The sequence below is a fragment of the Corvus cornix genome, chromosome 12 (genome assembly GCF_000738735.6).
Source record: "Corvus cornix cornix isolate S_Up_H32 chromosome 12, ASM73873v5, whole genome shotgun sequence".
Taxonomy (NCBI): Eukaryota; Metazoa; Chordata; class Aves; order Passeriformes; family Corvidae; genus Corvus; species Corvus cornix.
In genome coordinates this window covers 8,589,452-8,608,545 of record NC_046342.1, presented here as the reverse complement: position 1 = coordinate 8,608,545, position 19,094 = coordinate 8,589,452, and the positions used below count along the sequence as shown (strand labels likewise).

The 19,094-nt window shown below is 45.2% G+C and overlaps 1 protein-coding gene across 3 annotated transcripts in view; it reads right to left on the bottom strand.

Annotated features, from left to right (window-relative positions):
* The window catches only part of FLNB (filamin B), a 71,985-nt gene that overhangs the window by 38,500 nt on the left and 14,391 nt on the right, over positions 1–19,094 (bottom strand). For all 3 annotated transcript variants that reach the window (XM_039558724.1, XM_020583726.2, XM_039558725.1), the window contains exons 2-8: positions 9,223–9,471; positions 8,106–8,203; positions 7,074–7,221; positions 3,845–3,963; positions 3,034–3,111; positions 2,084–2,246; positions 612–809 (exon numbers count right to left, since the gene is read on the bottom strand). In XM_039558724.1, the coding sequence (XP_039414658.1) occupies positions 612–809; positions 2,084–2,246; positions 3,034–3,111; positions 3,845–3,963; positions 7,074–7,221; positions 8,106–8,203; positions 9,223–9,471 (1,053 nt within the window). The remainder of the gene's footprint in view (positions 1–611; positions 810–2,083; positions 2,247–3,033; positions 3,112–3,844; positions 3,964–7,073; positions 7,222–8,105; positions 8,204–9,222; positions 9,472–19,094) is intronic.

The following is a 19,094-nucleotide window of genomic DNA, read 5'->3' as shown; positions in this document are numbered from 1 at the left end:
TGGTTAAGCCAGTTTCACTGACTGGGTCACACAAAGCTTCAGTTCGCTTGCAACTTTCCTCCCCAGTCCCAACAAAACCAAAAACCCTTTTGGCTGGGACAAGCTGCAGGCTAGAAGCTTACAAAAAGCAAACATGACGGAGCATCCTGCACACCTCTTACCAACTATGAAGCCATTAGCAGTGAAGTCCAAAATTCCACAAATGGAGGGTAGCTCAGGAGAGATGAGCAGAGATCTAAAAGCATAGGAGCACGTAAGGATGGAACAGAAAGCAAATTAGGTGTCCGTTAAGGAGGAAAACAGTAAATACAGTCATTTGAGGAACAAGGGTGGAAAACAGCAAGACACTGCATAGCTACATAAATTACTCAAAAAAATACAAAGGGCAGCTTAACATTTGTAAGTCTAGGCAGAAAGGAAACTAGCAACAAAAGCCATATTACTGTTAGAGAGCACTGGTTTACTCAGAGTATCCAGGTGATCCACTGAAACAGGACCAAGATGTTGAAAGGTACAGAGAATGTAAAAAGGCAAGATCCAAGCATTTTCTGTGATCACATCCAAGGAGAAAAGTGGCCATCTACATTTATATGCATTTTGAAAAAACATACCCTCTCCAACGAGAACAGTGCAAGGAGTTTTGGGAATTGCCTCCCCTGCAAAAGTCACTTTGACAATGTGAGGACCAGCTTGAACAGGTTTGTAGGTGCAACGGTAGACTTGGTTGCCTTTGTCTTCCACCACAACTTCAGCAAGGCTTCTCCCCTGAGGATCCTCCACTTCCACAATCACGTCACCCACACCAGCACCTGCAAAGGAAACAAGCCCAGCTGAGTCTTGGCTTCCCCAGCAGCAACAGGCACTGTGTTTCAGACCACCACCAGCTGTCTGGGCTCAGCCAGCCATCCTCTGCTGCCAGTGCTAGGCACAGTCTCTGTGTTCAGCTTTTGCTGACAGCAACCAAACATTTGAGCAGGGAGTGGGCAAGACAGGATAGTGGCATGTCCATGAAGTCAAACTGACAGGGCTCTGCTGCTCCAGCCACAGGGTTTCACAACACAGTACTGAATATACACAGCCTAGTTACCCTATGGCTACCACCCTGTAGCACCTCTATCGAAGATCAGCCCGCAGCTTTTCCAGTCAGTTCAATCTCTCAAGCTTTGAAGTGGTTTAGATTAAGAGATTGGACAAATGAATGCTGGTCTGACAAAGATCCTCTCTGCTGGACTATATGTATTCACTTTTGTTCAGACACCTGCTTCTCTCATCTTTTTCAACTCACCATCCAAGAAAAAGAGTTTTCTATACACTTTCAGAGGCCAGACATGTCTTTACATGATTCAGACCACTCCCTCTCCCAACTAGAGGCTGAACATAGTACTTCCCTCACTATAACCACATTTAATTTTATTCCTAAGCTCCCTCAGGCAGAAGGCAATTTAAAATATGCTACTCAGCATATTTTGGTGTTTAAATGCTACAAGTAACTGCCCTAAGTAGTTTCACATTGTTCTAAATGAATTAACATTTGTAGCATCTTATTGACTCATTCCTCTAGGCTACAGCATTGGCCTAATAGCAGGTAACAAATAATGTGATGGAGATGCCCTAATGAAGATAGTAGCCCTCTAATAATTACAATAGAGGTTGAAACCAGTTCATTATTGAAGTATGAACTCAAAGTAACACTGCAGCAGGTTCTTTCTGTAGAGCTAAATACAGAACGCACTATGCGTTTACAGTTTGCTCACAGTTTATCCTTCACATTTATGTTCAACCTGTCACATTCCTGTTTAAAACAAGTCAGGGAAAGAAACCAGACAGAGACTTGACTGCTGCCATCCAGCAAATTCATGCCAAATTTCTGGGTCAGGCTTAGTGCCTTCTTGCCCCAGCTTGGCTCCACACTTCAAATATTTCATACACACCTGAAGCCTTCAGAGCAGCCCAGCTGTTATGTCACCTATGAGCTTGATGGGGCTACAAATCCTCATGCACTTTTCAGCTTTATTTCTCCAAGGCCTTAGGTTCTCACATTTGAGGAAACTGCAGGATTTCCATCATCATTCATCCTGCTTACCTGCTGTGTAGAGGTCAAAGTAGGTAGGCTTATTGGCAATGTTCCCTGCTGCCTCCAGTCCCGGTCCCTTTGCTGTCACTTTGCTTGCATCTCCCTGGGCTTTGTCAACATTCACTTCAAATGGGCTCTTCGAGATGTGCTGCCCAGCAAACAGGACTGAAACCTAGAGACAGACAGCATCAGCTCGGACCACCAGGCAGAGGCAGAGCTCAGATCACCACCATAAAGCCAAGAGCAGGCCCAAGCACCTACATTCCTAACACAAAGAGTCTTTCCCTCAAAGGTGAGGGACCATCCATCCCACAACCCTCATCACATCCATGCAGTCTAACTGCTGGCCACCTCCTTAAAGTTCTATTGATTACAGAGTCAGCCACACCAGCATGGAAGCTTACATCAGGACGTGCCAATACGAGGTGGATCTTCATCAAGCAATAAGGTGGCAGCAGAAGTTGCATTTTATCATTTCAGGCTGGCTGTGGGGACCAGCCACTCTGGAAAGTGTCAAAGCAATAGGATCCACCATCATAAACCTGCTTCTGTGGGCATCCAGGGACAAAGGGAGGGAACCCTTCTCTGCAAAACCCCTATAGTGTACGGTACCATCAGCAAAGAGATACCTTATAGAAACAACCTGTTGTTTTCATCTGCATCTCTGACTGGCTTTGTGAGTTGGACAAAGTGGCCCCACGTGAGAGGAGAGCCACCTGTAGCACTAGATACCCAAACACAAATGCACTTTCTCCCAATACACACTTCTTTCCCCATTGACAAGGGGAGCAGCCCAAAAGCCAGATGGAGAACTAAGGCCACATCAATTTAACTCTTCTTCAGGATGCCTGAGGTGGCTCTTACCCATCAGTGAACAGGGAGCCCTCAGGGGCTCACATTAACAACCAGCAGAGCAGCGTGTCTAGCAAGAGAATACTGGTTATTGACACACAACGCACCTTGTGAGGTCCAGTAACCCTTGGAACATACTGCACCGAGTAGGTCTTGTTTTTGTCACTGGACGGCGTTATCTTCGCCTAGGAGAGAAAACACATCCATCATCGAGCTGTGCCTACACACGCCAGCTAAACTATTTTCTGATACTACAAACAATTTCCAGAGTCAGCAATGTTAGACACTTGTTGCTGTGAGAGCAGGGATTCTTGCTATTCCCTCTTCTCACATGGAAAAATACCCCATTGGTTTTGTCTTTGCAAGAGAGGAAGCAAGCCACCTTCTCCCCACCCCAGCCCTTTCCTTTGCTGTTAATTGCTCTGTTGAGGCAGGCCAAAACTGAGGAGACAGTAAGTCCAATGTACAGCTGTATTTTTCTGGAATGTTGTAACATGATCGAGTGGAACACTTGGATGAGAAGTTTCTATAAACATTAAAACCAGCATTTTAACTCAAAATGATTCATGGCATCTAAATAGCTACTTTAGCCATTCTTGCAGAATGAGTAAAGGCAGACAGTGATTTAGTGATGTATGTTATCTAAAAGCAGGTCAGAGTGTACTTGGCCAGTCAAGCTAAAGCTCTGCAACTACTGGACACTAGAGTTGTGTTGCTTAGCTGCAGATAGTGACTTTTTTTCAAGGCAATTATGAAGAAAAGCTTGAGGCTTCTTGCACTTTAGATAAACGGTATTTTGCAATTTCTTTTTAAATTACTTATTTGTGAAGAACTCACTTGTGAAAGATCAAGGTTACCGCAAAATCTATGCATTCAGACCAACTTTACTTTTCCATACAAGACACTTAACTTACATACCTCCTCTCTGTTTCCTTCTGGATCTTCTATGAAGACCATCAAGTCACCCTGCCCAGCACTGATAGTGTCCACTGTGAAGATGGCAGGCTGCTTCACCATGTTCCCATGAGGCTCAATCCCTGTGAGAGAGATACAGAACGGCACATTAGCTGCTGCCACAAAACCTGAAAGATAGTTTGGAGGTTACCCAAAGGCTGTCCAACCCATTGTCCCATGCAAGACACCAGAATCAGTTTTCCCAGACTCCTGCATGACAAGTCTTTACCCTCTGCCCAGAGCATCATGCTCACAATAAGGCCTTCTCTTACAATACAAGCATTTTTAAAAGATGGTTGAATCATCAGCACTCAACCCATCTCACAATCTCTGACCAAGTCAGGAATCCAGCTGCTATCTGGATTCAGGGGAAAGCAAGTTACCCTGACAGGTACTGAGGGTCACCCCCACTGCTGATGAGTGCAGGGCTGATGCTGACAGCAAGTGGGATACGTGCATTAGCTGCTCTTTAGGAGCTGCTCTGCTTCACACAGCTGAATTTTGAAGTGTGCTGCATCACAGGATGGGTGACTAGAGACGCAGGAGAGAAATTCTGGGAAGCCTTTAGGTGAAGGCATTACCCTAGAGCCAAGGGTAAAAGACTTACTTTAAGCAAGACTTTTTTTACCTATACTGTCCCATCTTACTCCATTTTCAAAACCCAGCAGTACAGATACTGCTCAGATTTACTATTCTTTAAAATCTGCTCAAACTACCTGGCCAGAATGAACACTGTACAAATAGCATGCAGGAACATCTTAAAACCATAAAAATCCTGCTACTTGGTGTGGTTTCCACTTAACTTTTAATCAGTTTCCTTATTCCTCAGCACAGGGCCTGCTACAGCACGCATTTACCAGCAGGGTTTCATCATCTCCCTGTACATAGTTCCAGGTCATGACATCTGTCATGGTGGTGTCAGACTGAGTGGGTGGAAGAACTTCCCAAAGTTGCTGATTCCAGACTAGCCCAAACACATATACCCTTCCATCCAAGGCAATTAGTCCTTGGCTGATTCATAAAATCGTGGGCACTACTGCTCCATAGCACAATTAGTGGAAAGCACAACGTCTGATAGATTATAAAGGAAGTGGTTGCGAACAACAGAATTCTTGAACTTGTTTATCTTCAGAAAACAGTAACTTGAGAGCAATGCAAGGAAGATCATGTTTTTGCTAGGAAATCTGAGCATTCTGATAAGGTGTTAACAATTGACATATTCATTCTTTCAAACTAAGCCCTAGCTTATCATCTAGCTGAAAACTGCTATGAATTTGCTCTGCATCTCTTCAGTCCATCCCACAAGCATTAGAAGATGGTATTCAAGTTAAGTATCTCTCCTTCTGCAAGCACAAGAAGGATTGATCATCCTCCTCTGAAGACAATTTCAGCCAGGACAGCATTAGTTACAACACTTTATTAGCCTACACTTCATCTTCTAGATTTTACTATCTTACCCGTGGTCTGCTTTGGATGGTTAAATGAGAACTCCTAGCACACCAGTGACAACCTGCACAACTGTACATCCCCTCTGCAGGCTCATTTCACACTGGCTCTACACGTGGCTGTCCCCCCAGCACAAACCCCCATGGTGTCCAGGGAGGTGTGCTACAGCTAAGACTCGCACTGGGAGGTTATGAGTAGCTTACATGAAAAATGGTAATAAAAAGAGCTAAGACTGACCCACTTCGCACTTGACAGTCATCTTTTTCTGGAAGCATGAAAACCTGTTTTTCAATCGTACAAAAGACCCTGCTCAGTCAAGGACTAAGCCCCTTGCTGCTGGAGTCACCTTCCAGTTCTGACATATCTTAGCAGTCAGAATTATCAATTAGTATATTTAGTGACTCTGTTTTAGCAATTAACTTCAGGAAAACATCAATCTTTCAAGAAGAGCCACTCACTCTAAAGTAGTTTTCATTACGATGGCTCCAGAGCACCACACACATTAAAGCAGACAACAAAGTAATTCCAGTTTCTGAATGAATAAAAACATGACTAAAGCCAGACTTGACAGATTGAGGCAGGCTAATCAGTCTTCAGGCTAATCATTTGGGGCCTGAAAAATGTGTCTGTGTATTGTGGTTTGCTGTGGAAGGCTCCAACAAAGGACATAAATCCCAAGCCGGACAGGTGCTAAACCCATTCTGACTGTTGCAACTGCTCCTAAGTGCACAAATAATGTCCATGTCCATTCATTCCACTAGTTAAGTTTCAATGGAAGAATCAAGTTTAAAAAAACCCAAGCAAATAAAAAAGCCAGGAAAAAATATGGAAAGTTTTGTTTCTTTCCATTTCACTCTCGTACACCCAATTCTGAAACTCACTCATTCTAAAAATCTTGAAGGACCAACAGCAGCCCCAGATGTAAAAAAAAAAAAAAATTAAGATGGAATGGAGAGCCAAGTGTAATGCTGAAGAGATGCCTTCCAACATATCAAACATGTTAGAGGTAAAAATCTGTTACTTACTCAGTTGTGACTGTGCACCAGTCTAGAATAGAACCTCATCGATACTCATACGAAATTATCAATTTAAAAGGTCAGTTAAAAATAAGAATGCCTATGTAGATCTACAGTTGCATAAACATCTGTGGACAAGTCCTTCCAATCAGCAAACACAGCCTTTCCAACAAAGGCTTTTTAATATCTCAAGGCTTACCAACCTATCTTTGTACATGTGCAAAGTATTCAACATTACCAATCAATTCAACTAAGTGCTTTAGAATTAGCCCACTGTAACACACATCAAAGCTAGTAAATGGAAAATTGTCTCTACAGAGAGCCTGCTCAGAGAGACTGAGGTGATGAGGTTTGTCCTCTTTTAAGGAGTGCTTTATCACAAGAAGCATTCACAAGGTGCTAGATCATCACCCATCAGCAGCAACACTGCTGGCCTGAATTCCACACTAAGGTTGTTTTAGCCCCATAGCATGCTACTTCTTCCAGCTGTGGATGGGAGGCTGGCAGCTTGCAGAACAGGTTCAGACTGGGGAATTTACATGTTAGAACTAGGAGTGTCTTTTGGACTATATCCATGTATTTCTGAAACCAGGCACCACACCAAGAGTATACAAGTGAAACTTTGAAGTCAGTTAGTTACAGTAGGTCTGAAGTTCAACATAAGCAGAAAACCCCACCCAGCTTTCTGAGGAGTTACTGCTCCATGCAGCTTCAGCTCATCAAGTCCTTACCTCTGCCATAAGCCCTTGCTTTCTTTGGATTCAGTTTGGGTTTTAAAGGAGCTCCGGGTTTCAGCTTGGCTTTGGGGAACTGGGACAGGTAAGTCATCACAGAGTGCTCATCTACATCAGGGTGGATAATTTCTTCAGGGGTAATAACCTGAAAGACAGTGCAATTAAGTATACTGTACCAGTGCTTGGTTACTGCATGTCAACAAAGAAACAGAGCTATGACACAGACTTAGATTTCAAAACTCCCACATGCTAATGAGATTTCTTACATTTATTTTCCCTTTGATACACACAACATCATTTATTATCTCAGGCAACAAAATCAAGATGCTCATTATCGTCCCAGTGCAGTCTGGGGGGCTTTTCATGCCTTGATTATTAGGGGTTCTCAGGAGACTGCAACAAGTGTAATGGTATCAAAGCAAGACAACAGTTGTCATGTTCCCCTTGAAAAGTGACATGGGGATAACTGATACTGAAAAAATTAGTAATTCATAATCCTGTATGCTACAGCTCTGAACTGCAAGGCTTGCAAAGTAAAACTTGTGACCAGTCTCTTCTCCTGCTTCCACAATAAAAGCTGTTTCAGAGACTTCTGGAATTCTGTTCAACTTTATCAGCATGAAAATAATCCAGTTTGTAAATACATCACTCTCTGTTTGAACATTATCATCACAGGTGATTTCCTAGGCCAGTAAGTTTTTCTTCTGTGGAATTCAATGCAGCAAAACATACTCACTCCATGGACTAATAGATCAGGCACCACCACATAAGCCCTTTCCTCCTACCTTACACGCTGCAACAGCAGCTGTCTTCAGCAGACACCTACACAAAATCCTACAAGCTCTGAAATGCAATAGTGTGTTTCACTACAGTGCACCCTTTCTCAGGCAACTCTACATGAATTAACTGTAACTTTTCAGAGCATCCAAGCAGCTTCACCTGCTTTCCTCAATTTTAACTCCAGCTAGTCACAAGGCCAAAGCTGGCCACTGTGCTCCCCACAGGCAGCCCACGTCTTGGTGGCCGTACCTGCGGCACACCCAGCCAGTCATCCGCCTGCTGCATGGCTTCTCGAGCATTGTCCACGGGCTTCTTCGGGTCCCAGGTCTCCCAGTCAGGGCACAAACCTGCAAGCACATTTCAGTTATGTGTTACCTGCCAAGGTGCTTCCCTAGCTGAAGAAACCAAGCACAAACTCCACATTCCCTTGTGTTACACTGCTTTGCAGAAAGACATTCAGAGTGTTGCAGAAGTAACCAAAACAAGACAAGCATATGCTGACCACTGAAACACCTCTAAGACAGCAACCAGTGTAGAGTCAGAGAATGGTTTAGCCTGGAAGGAATCTTTTAAGGTCATCTATACTGACCCCCCCCCGCCCCACGCCCTGCAATGAGCAGTGACATCTTCAAGGAGCCCTGTGTAACCTGGCCTTGAATGTTTCCAGAGATGGGACATCTACCACCTCTCTGGGTAACTTGTGCAAGATACCAATATAAATTTAGCACAGATACATCTACCATCCTTTATGTTTCACTGGTCCTCCTGCAGCATATTTGGTAAAGAAAATTTCAACCGCTTGCCACAGCAGCCCAGATTGCATTAGATGAGCACCAGCAATCATACTAGCAAGGCTGTTTTATAAGGTGGTGAGGAAATTTTGCCTTTTTCACACTTCATCAAATTATTTGCCTTAAGCAGCTCAGTCTCAACTTGCTAAACACCGAAGTTTCAGGTACTGTGCAGCTTCTGGCTGCTCTGTGCTGCCTCTGCAATCCTATTTCAGGAGAACACATGAAGTCTCCCACTGCACCCTGAAGTTGAAAGGTTGTTGGCACTTGCCGTGGGAACAATCCTTTCTTCCATGTAGGAGCCAGCATTTGTGCCTTTGTCCCTTGCACCCAATACAAAGTTTAGATGTGGCGCCTCCCAAAATGCAATCACACATTCTGCTTCCGGCCAGAATTTCTCTGGGCCAAGTAGTTTACAACTTGCTGCTTCCTGCAGCTGGTCTCTGGACTTTTTTGGTTTTCTTGAAAGCCTCATTCCAGTCTCTAGCTCAGTAGTGAAAACTTCCTCTCATAGGAAAAGCAGCCACAAGGACAACAAGCAAGGAAAACATTGGGCATCAGAACAAAGGACTTACCTGGAGCACAGCTGTCAACAAGAGCACCCAGTGCTTTGCCATCCTGCCAGTTCTGATTGAAGTTTGTGATTGGCAAGTACGGAATTTTGTTCTGGATCCAGCCCAGCAGCCTCTGCTTAGGGGTCTGCTTCTTCGCATCATCATCACCTTCATCCTCCCACACTGGCATAGAAATGGAGTAGTGGAGGATAAGGGTCCATATCAGGCCAAGGATCAACTTCAGGTTTCCATCAACTATGGCTTTACTATCTGGAAGACAAAAGACATACAACTGATTATTTGCCATTCTAAAGCAAAGAGGTATGTTTTTAAAACAGTGTGCCTGCACTCATGCACAGATAATCAAGGACAAGAAAACTGACCCAAGCCACTGCAGGCATTTGCTCAGGTAGAGACACCATTCCTCAAGGGGTGCATTAGACAGGACGAAAAGAGAAGAGTCAAAGGACTCAGTGCTCCCCCATTGTATTGAGAGATCAGTGCTCTCCAAGAGCGTGACTTGCCCTTCAGCTTTACAGTCTTAGCTTAGGAGAACTGGCAGTTTAAGTCTCTGGTATTTTGATTTGGATAAGTACCACCTGGTATTTTGTAATGGCATTTGTATCTTATGAAAAGGCCAAACAGCATGTGATGGAGTTCTCCCAACAGGCATGAAACACTCCAGGGCATAGCTAAAAGCATTATTTAGGAAACAGCATTTATATACAGAAACATGTCTCCCACACACATCAATAATTTGCCTTTAAAATGGTAGGGGGAAAAAAAGTGCTGCTATGTAGTGAAGACAAGCAAATACAGACTTTGGAATTAGTCTGGATATATCAAGACCTGTGTACAATCAGAGAAGTGGGCAGTGGAGGTCCATGGAGGATTCTTTGCACCATCACACAAGATGTCATCCCTTCACACTACAAATTCAGAGTTATAGAAAAGAAGAGCCAGCTTTGGCTTTTCCATATCATTCTCCAGCTTAAGAAAAATTTATCATCAGAGTGGCCCTGCTGCTGTTCTGCTTTAAGACACACTATGGAGATAAGTTTAAGGCTGCTGGGTATCAAGATCAGATTTTCGTAAGCAACGTCTGCAGGGGCAGGATGCTTTTCTGCATGCATCAGTTGGGCATCAATTTGGCCTTGTGAAGTGACTGCTACAGGTTTGCAAATTCTCATGCAAGTTGCTTTAGCTTTAATGAGTCACAGATTAAATGCTCTCCCTCCTGTTGGGCTTGTAGTTGTTACTCAGGTTGTATTACACTAACAGTTCAAGTTTTTTCAAGCCCACCCAAACCAGAGCTTTTCCACAATGTTTCAGGATGCTCTCAGCCTGACAGTTCCTCTTATTCACAGCTGCATGTTACAGCACAGCATTTTTCTGTTCTTTCCTCCATCTCAAGTGAAAACTGTTAGAGAAATCCCTCTTCAGACAACAGAAGTTACAAGTGACCTGGAAGCTTTTGTGTACTTTCCAGCTCCTGCAGCAGACACTGGAGTAAAGACAACTACAGCTGTATAAACTCCCTTTCATGCCACCAGAATTATTGTACAGGCACCTTACAGAGTCCTAGCTAGCAAAGTAAAAGTGTTCTGTAACTGGATTGCACTCTCCAGTTCAAATTCAGTGTTAACAGGCAAAGTCCTCCAAGGTGACCCTCCCTGTGCCCAACATCCACTGGGCATGCCTTACCTGCTCCTCTTCAGCTACAGAGATCACAGCAGCAACCCAGCACCATCTTATCAATGCAAAAAGATCTACTGACTTCCAAAACAAGTGATTATACAGAATAGTGACCAAGAATAGTAATCACCAGGGTGTTCCCTTTAACCCAATGCTCAAGCAAAGTGGTTAATATTTACAGGGTTTCACAATAGAGCAGTATGTCCTAAACAGATAATAATGTAACTTCAGACTTTGAATGGCATTCGGACTTTCTGGATAGTTAGTGTCTGGTTTGTATGGGATTTTTTAACACTGGTGTTGACCAATGTTACAGGATTACGATACATGTCTGCCACTCGCATGTTCACTGCTGATTGCACATCCAGTCCAAGATAGAACAGATAGCTATGAGGTGATTAAGCCCCACTAGGTTTTAATTACAGGTTCCAAGGTAAAAGTCTACATCATGTAAGCAGTGGGTCTCCTAGCAACAACTAAACATGCCCTACTGTTACCCGTTTCAGTCCTCTTTCCAGCCGAGCTGCAAACTGGTCAGTGGTGTGAAGATGCTCCCTTACACCAAACCGTCAGTGCAAATCCTCACTACCCACCTGCCCCCTGTGCCAGCAGCCCCTCCATCCTGCCCCATGGCATGACCACCAGGTCACACAGTGGTGCTGGAGCACACCAATGGCCAGCCCATCTCTGCTCCAGAAATGCCTCCAAGCTTCAGTTTCAGATTTATATCAACGTCGGCATTTTTACTAGAGGGACACAGGGATGATTTAGTATGCTACAAGCAAGCTCATTTCAGAAGGCTGTCCAGCATTTCCAGGGAGGAATGCCAGCAGGACAGAACCACCTTGAGTACAATGCTAAGCACACATTACTCGAGATAATGAATGGCTCCTTTTATATTTATAGCACATAAATAATGTCTATATGTGGCTGCACTGTGGTTACTGCAGCAACCAGCTGTGTCTTCAGAGCTTCCCCCAGCACCCCATTGGCCTCTCCAAAGGCATAGTGGGCCTGTGGTCCTTGACCTGGGGAAGAACAGCTGTACAGGGCTTCACAACAAGAGCAAGAATATCCCATCTCATCAGCCTCATCCAGAGAGGCTGGGCACAGGGCTGCTGCCCTTATGACAGGAAAAGGTCATCACAGGAACAGGACAGCTCTTCCTCTCTGGGGTTGGTGCCATTGCCACGACTGCACTTTGTTAGCAAGTTAGCAAGCTCTCACAGCCTCCCAGCTTCCTGACAGGCATAGGGATCTCATGATGTAATTTTTTCCAAGAGAAGGAGGAGGGCTTGTCTGCTTTCATTTGGGGTGGGGAGTAGGGAGGGTGAAGAACTCCTGGGCAGGACAGGAGACCTTATCGGCAGCCAGCAGAGCTGCCCGCATGCTCTTTTCGCAGGCACCCCACTTCCAGCACTGGCTCACAATCTCTATCACTATATAAAAGAACCCTCCAATGTTCAGGAGAAAACCAAAGTCCAGCTCACAGCAGGCTTAGCTTCCATGCACTGCTGTAAAGCTCAGCACCACCTGGGCACTCAGCCTCTCCAGAAGAGCCTCTGCTTTAGTGCTGCCTTTTTCATCAACTGACTAAAAATATTCAGTGGATTCTCCTCAAGGTCTCTTGGGCTTTAAGATGAAAGTGGCAACTGGGAAGATGCACATCCACTCACAGGTTCTTTACAGGGAGCACAGAGCTGGCCCTGAGAACACTCTTAGTACAACCAAATTTGCAAGAATCCCCCACCAGCTCTGAGTGCACACTGTCAGTGTAATAGTGCCAAGGTGTTGGGATAGTGGAAAAAATAATATATTCCAATGACACTTAAGAACCAATAATCATTACTGCAGGCACTGCTTGTACCCCAGCTCAGCTGGCTTTCCACTGAATTCCCTCCATTCCCTGATCTGCTTCAAGACATTTTCTGGCCATCTCAAGCTGGAAAATGGATTACATAAACAGCAGACTTCCACCACTGCTTTCCTACTACAAAAATTACTTTTAGGCATACTTATTACTCACACAAACAATACAGAGTCTTCAAAGTCATGCTTCTCAATTACTCCACTGGAGTTCATAGTAAAATGACAACATAGAGATGCACAGTTGTGGTCAGTGTTTCTGAATGGCAACAGCCCAGCCCCTTCACAATTCACCTCCACAACTCCCAGTTGCATTTGGCTTTCAGCTTCAATGAGTTAGGTGGACAGGAGCAAATTGCCTGCTTTCAGCTGTGAGAGCATGTTTACTGCATAGCACCAGCCATGTTTCCACAGATTAAAGGACCCCTCTCCATGCAGGGGACAGTCACGGGTCCCTGCCTTCCTATGGCTTGGAGGAAGTGAGCTGTTGGATCTCATCTGCCAAGATCATTTAGCAGGGCTGAACCAACTTTTTATAGCATCATTGTAAACAGCTTTAATGTAACCTTTCTTGGAGAAAGTATGGTCATCTGCATAATTTGCTTTATTCATGTCACAGTGCTTATGTTAACATCTGCAAGATGCACTTACAGGTGTGTCAGAGAGCAATGTTTCCTGGTTGCCGGTAGGAGATGTGTGCTTTGGAGATCAAAGTCCCTGCACAGCTGACTCATACCTGCTGACAGCCACTGGACTTCTACCTTCAAAGGGCACATTTTTATGGGAAGCCCAGGCATGAAGCAGGAATCCATGCCACAGGACCTCCATCTTGCCTCACACTAGTACTTGGGAGGACTTTAAGCTCAACTGTAAACAGACAACTTTAGAGATGCCATCTAGAAGAGCCAATGGATGAAGGGTTTGGAAAGGGGGTTTTTGCACTGTTTTTGGTGGGTTTGGGGTTTTTTAAGTTATTATCAGAACCAAGAATTTTGTGGGTATGATATGCAAGTCCTCCTGACATTCTTGCTGTGGACTCCAAAATTTTGAATGCTCTAAGATGACCACTTTCAGACAGTCTGCAAGTTCTCATGGCTAGACATGCTGTCCTGAACCAGCAAGACACAAAAAAATGCAGAAAGAATCAAGTCCAGATTTAACACAAACCTTCATTCCCACCTACACTGTTCAACATGCATTTTAACTTCAACTCTGAAGCTCCAACTTGCTTTCCTCCTCTAGAAGTACCCGATGACAATACAACATCAACAAAATAGCAGCAACCATCAGCAAGATGCAGCCCTGTTCAGCTGCAGGCAGGAGCCATCTGCAGGGAAGGGCTGCTGTCAGCCCACTGCTGAGGTCCTGCTGTCAGGGTGCATCTCAACATGGCCTACATGCTGACTACTGGGGAAAACCTGCCAGCCAGACTTAAGCTGTTCTGCAGAATCAACAACAGTATTGAACAACCAAGCACTTTCCTCAAAAAAAACCAAACCAAAAACAAGCGCCTATATATAGCCTACAACATTAAGTTTTATGTAGAAGTATCCTGCTTCTTAGTCAGCTATTAAGTGGCTGCCTGGTAGGGTGAAGAGGAAAACAGACTGAACCAGAGCTCATTTGCTTCCCCCATCACACCTCTGAGTCTAGATTGTAATTCTTCCACTTTTATTATCCTATTAACTACATGGCAACCAGCCCAAAAAATGGATTATGGCAATTCCATAGGCCAACAGTACATACCACCAGTCTCACTCTTGAAAAGCAACCAAGTTTCAACTGCTCAAACCGATTTATAATTGTTGCTCTGTACTAAATATTAATACGATATGTTACACTTGGACTGCTAAAATCACACTCCTCAAAGGAAAAAGAAAGATGGTAAAGTACCAGGGCTTCAGCTAGCAATGTGACTAGTCTGAGCCAACAGTGTGACCATTTTGAGACAAATGCGCGTCATTTTTATGGCTGGGGCCACAAAAAACTTCCCAACCCAACCTACCAAGTGGAAAACTGCCAATGCTTGGTCGTCTGCATTTGTCCTTATAGCTGCCCCAGGAGCCAGTGCCAGAACTGAAACCTGGCACTGGCTTGAAGCTTGCACATTTATCTACTCCAGTAGAAATCCCTAAATTCTATTCGGAACACATGGCTTGAACTACATTACCTTTATTAGGTCTACAATTCTACAATTTTAAAAAAAGCAAATAAACAAAAAAGCATTATAAACAAGTTTGTGACTAGTATCATTTGCTCATATGCAAGTCTACTCTGCATTCAGATTAAGTATAAGTACTACCCAAACTGTGGCAATGTTCCTTAAACTCTGCCCTACAGCAGGGCTGCAAGTCATTCTCTGTTGGACAATTAGAGGAAACAAGATAAGCCACTGAAGCAGACAGCTTCCTTACTAAACCGAGCTAGTCATACAGACTGTGGAAGCATTGCAAAAACAAATGAAGGACTGAAAAAGCAGCTTTTGAGTAGTAAATTTTATTTTTTTTTAAATAGTTTCACAGCTTAGGCTGCAGTCAATACAGCTTGTTCACTATCTCACAAAGCCATCTCAGAAGCTTTGCTGATGATTTTCACACAGAGAAGTTAAAGCACAACCAGCACTGATCTTTGCATCCGCCTTCTCTAAAAAGTGGTCATCTTCTTCATATTTTTATGTCTTCCATATTTAAACTTTTGTTCTATGCATTATATGGAGGGAGAACCCAAATCCATGGTTCTCAATATAAAACACAGTCTCACCAGCAGCCCTTACTCCTTATTTCCGGACATGGAAGGAATTTTGCATAGCACACACAAAGTTCATTTCAATTATGGATCAGTTATGAAGAGACTGTAGGAATTTAGTAGATCTTAGTGTCTCTAAGTGTCTGAGCATTTCCCCACATCTAGTTATTCTCACCTATTGCTAAATAGCTATAGCAGCTGGAGGACAGAAAAATTAAGCAATGATTAGGGTTTAATCTTCTGGAACAGAGAAAACACCACACTGAGCAGAGCTGCATGCCAAACTGAAGTATGCAGATGAGATGGTGCTGAGCAAGCTGCCCAAGGAAATTCTTTCCTGAAGCATACAGTACGTGTTCACAGGCTTACTGTGCCTGCTAAAGACATTAGCAACATCCTCTGTAGGGATAATATGTCTTTAAATCAATTACAGGGGTTCCTCTGTGCTTTGAGAACATACTGCAACCATTTCCTCCAGTGTCCCTTAAGCCCAGGTCCACATCCCAGCTCCTCAGGGTCAGCACATCACTTGTGTCCTGCCACGTGCAGCAGCTCACCCCACGGAAGCACAGGCTGTGCCTATGGCACAGAGCTGGTTGAACTCAAGCTGGTTTTGGGGATACCTGGTTGTGACCTGCCAGCTTCCAACAGTGACGTGCTGCAGTCCATTGCATCTCTGCTTCTCAGCAGTGTTTGCAGGAGGTGCTGTGACCCCTAGGACAGCTGTTCCTCAGCATCCAGCTTACCCGAGCATCCCTGAGCTTTCAGCTCACTGGCTCCCAGCTGAGCTCCCACACCCTGCCAAGACACAGCCACTCCTCAGCTTCACTGACGAGCCTCAGGGAGCTCATCACCTGAGGAAGTGTATCTTCAGGAAGCCTAAGTGATACACCATGTACACTCAGAGATCCACTAAGCTTTTTACAAGGTAGGTTTCCCAGAGGAGGAATGACTCTTCACTGGAGGGTTGTAAGAACAGTAACTGGGTGCTGATCTGGGCATGGACAGGAGGATGGAAAAGAATATGAAGTTTTATTTTTTTGTAAGGGACAGAAACCATTTTCTTCTAAGCTTACCAGGGTGACTGTTTACAAAAAAAAAAAAAAAAAAAAGTAAGATTCCTCTGTGAGACAAATCTTCAGATTTGAGATATTAAACATTACACTTCAGAGGGTTTTAAACTATTAAAATAGTGTTTACTTTAACTGGATTTGAAACCAATCATGTCAGAGAACTTCAGGCCACTGTTGCATCCATCACCCTGTACTGTCTATTAGTGCATGTCGGGCCTCTAGAAAGGATCTCATGAGATGGAACTGGCAACTGAAAAAATAAGTTCAAATCCAGTCCTTTCAGCATAGGTTTGGCAAGAAAAAAAATATCACACAGACTTTTAATACAGTAAAGAATAAAAATAATCAAACCAATGGAGCTCTCAGGAGCAAAATACAGATTAAAATAGCTCTGCCCTTAACAGGCACCCAGAGACCACTCATGTCTCACATCCAGAAGAAAAAGGCATAACACAAAGCAAGTTCAAGCCAGCAGTATAACAGCAATAGCAACCAACCCAGCTTCTCCAAGAGAAACTGAAATAATCCAACAGGGCTTGAAGGAGAAGTCAAGAATTTCAAAATTAGGAATTGTTAAGGTGGGGGGGGAGTCAAACTGTAGGTGGTTTATTATCAAATACCTTAATACTTTCAGTCTGAACACACCTAGGTTTCTTCTGCCTTAAGTGCCACATCCCAAGTCAAGATATGAGAAAGTAAACATGTTAGTCTTATGTCCAGGACGAGCCGCAGGCAGGTGTTGGTGAACATCCAACCCTTGCTGTGAATACTGTCAGAGAGCAGCAGATGGGCTCCACGCTGCCGGCACACTGCTGGGATGGGATCAGCAGTGAGCAAGGGTGCAATACAGAACAATGAGAGCTGCCATTCACAGTGGCTATTTCAGACCCGGCTGCTGCCTGCCAAGCAGGTCCCCACGCACAGCTGCAGGACTGCAGCACAGATACCCAGCTGAACCGCATACAGGAATGCTGCGCCCATTATCTGAGATCCTTTTGGGGCGGGGAAGAAAGGAAGGCGTCTGAATGTTCAGCCTTTTTAGAGCAGCAAGTTGCCATGAGTGCTGCTTTGTCCGCAGCCAGCGAGCCCCTCGCCAGCCTGGCGGGGCAGCGCGCCAGCGCCACACTAACCCCAAAACCCCGGCTCGCCTCGAGAACTGGCACGGCCGAGCACGCGGCAGACGGGGGGCAGAAGGCATCACAAGGGGGTTCTCCCACTCCTGGAACCCCCGTGCCCCACCTGCAGCTCCCGCCCCGCACACAGCCAGCGGCACAGCAGGCTCCGGGCCTGCCGCGGCACGACGCTGGCCATGGCATCCCTGCCAAAACCACCCCACAATGGGCCCTGTGAGCACGGCCCCTGCACCAGCAAAGCACATTCCCCGCTGCTGAGCTCATCCCAACGCCCCTCGGTGCTGCTGCCGGCCCCAGGAGTGGCTGGGACACCGCGGCTCCCACGTGCCTATGCCAGGGACAGACAGTGCAGGCATCCTGCACCAGCACCGCACCAGCAGTTGACATTCAACCCCTTCGATAGCAGAGATCCACATTTCCACGGAGGAGTGAGTGGGAAGCTGGGTGGCAGAACAGGAAAAGGTCTGCAGTCCCTTCATGCTTCAGTGTGCAAAGGGAGCCCAAGCCTGCATGGGACAGTTCTGCTCCCCATGGGCTCAAGTCGACTCAGCAGCCCCCCATTCTCCAGGACAACAGAGCTGGCAGCATGCCAAGACCGACCCTATCAACCTCAGACAGCAGGTGAATTGGGAAAGCCCCCAGACAGCACCTGGCAGCATGGAATGGGGCTGTAGAGAAGGGCTTCAGGATAGCACCTACACAGACACTCACCCCCAGCTGCCCCAGGTTCAGAGGCAAGTGGAGGGAAGCTCCAGGAAGTCATGGGGACAGCACACCACAAGGCACCCAAGTGCTGATTAATCATCCAGGAATAACTTGAGAAGGAAAGTCCCTGAAGTGGGGAGTGAACATGCCAGAATCGGATTTGTATTAAATGAGGGAGGGAGGGGGAAGAAGGCATCCTCCTGCCTTTGCCACACTCTGCTGAGAAACACTTGGCTCAGCTTTTGAAGCCAAGTGACATAACACAAACTACACCTTCCTCCTCCAGGCACGAGACAGAAGTGAAAAAGAAATGATCCTACACCAGGTCTGTGCTCCCCCCAGGAGTCAGTACATTTACTGCCATGGCACAGAAGGCTTCACCTTCCCATCAGAGCAGACAGCTACACCTGAGTCAGCAACACTGCTAGCCAATTCACAGGAAGTGAGCTTCAGTTTAAGCAAGCCATTAAAATTTTAGTTCAATGTAGAACTGCCTACACCTTGCACAAAACACATCTCTAGGAGTCCGATCAACTCAAGGTCATTTCATTCACACGTGCAAATAAAAAAAGCACCTCATCACAGCACCCCTTGTGCACACACAACTAGAATGCCAAGCCTCAATCAGAAAGGCTGAACTGAAAAAAACAGCTGTAGTGCCAGAATACTGCAAGTG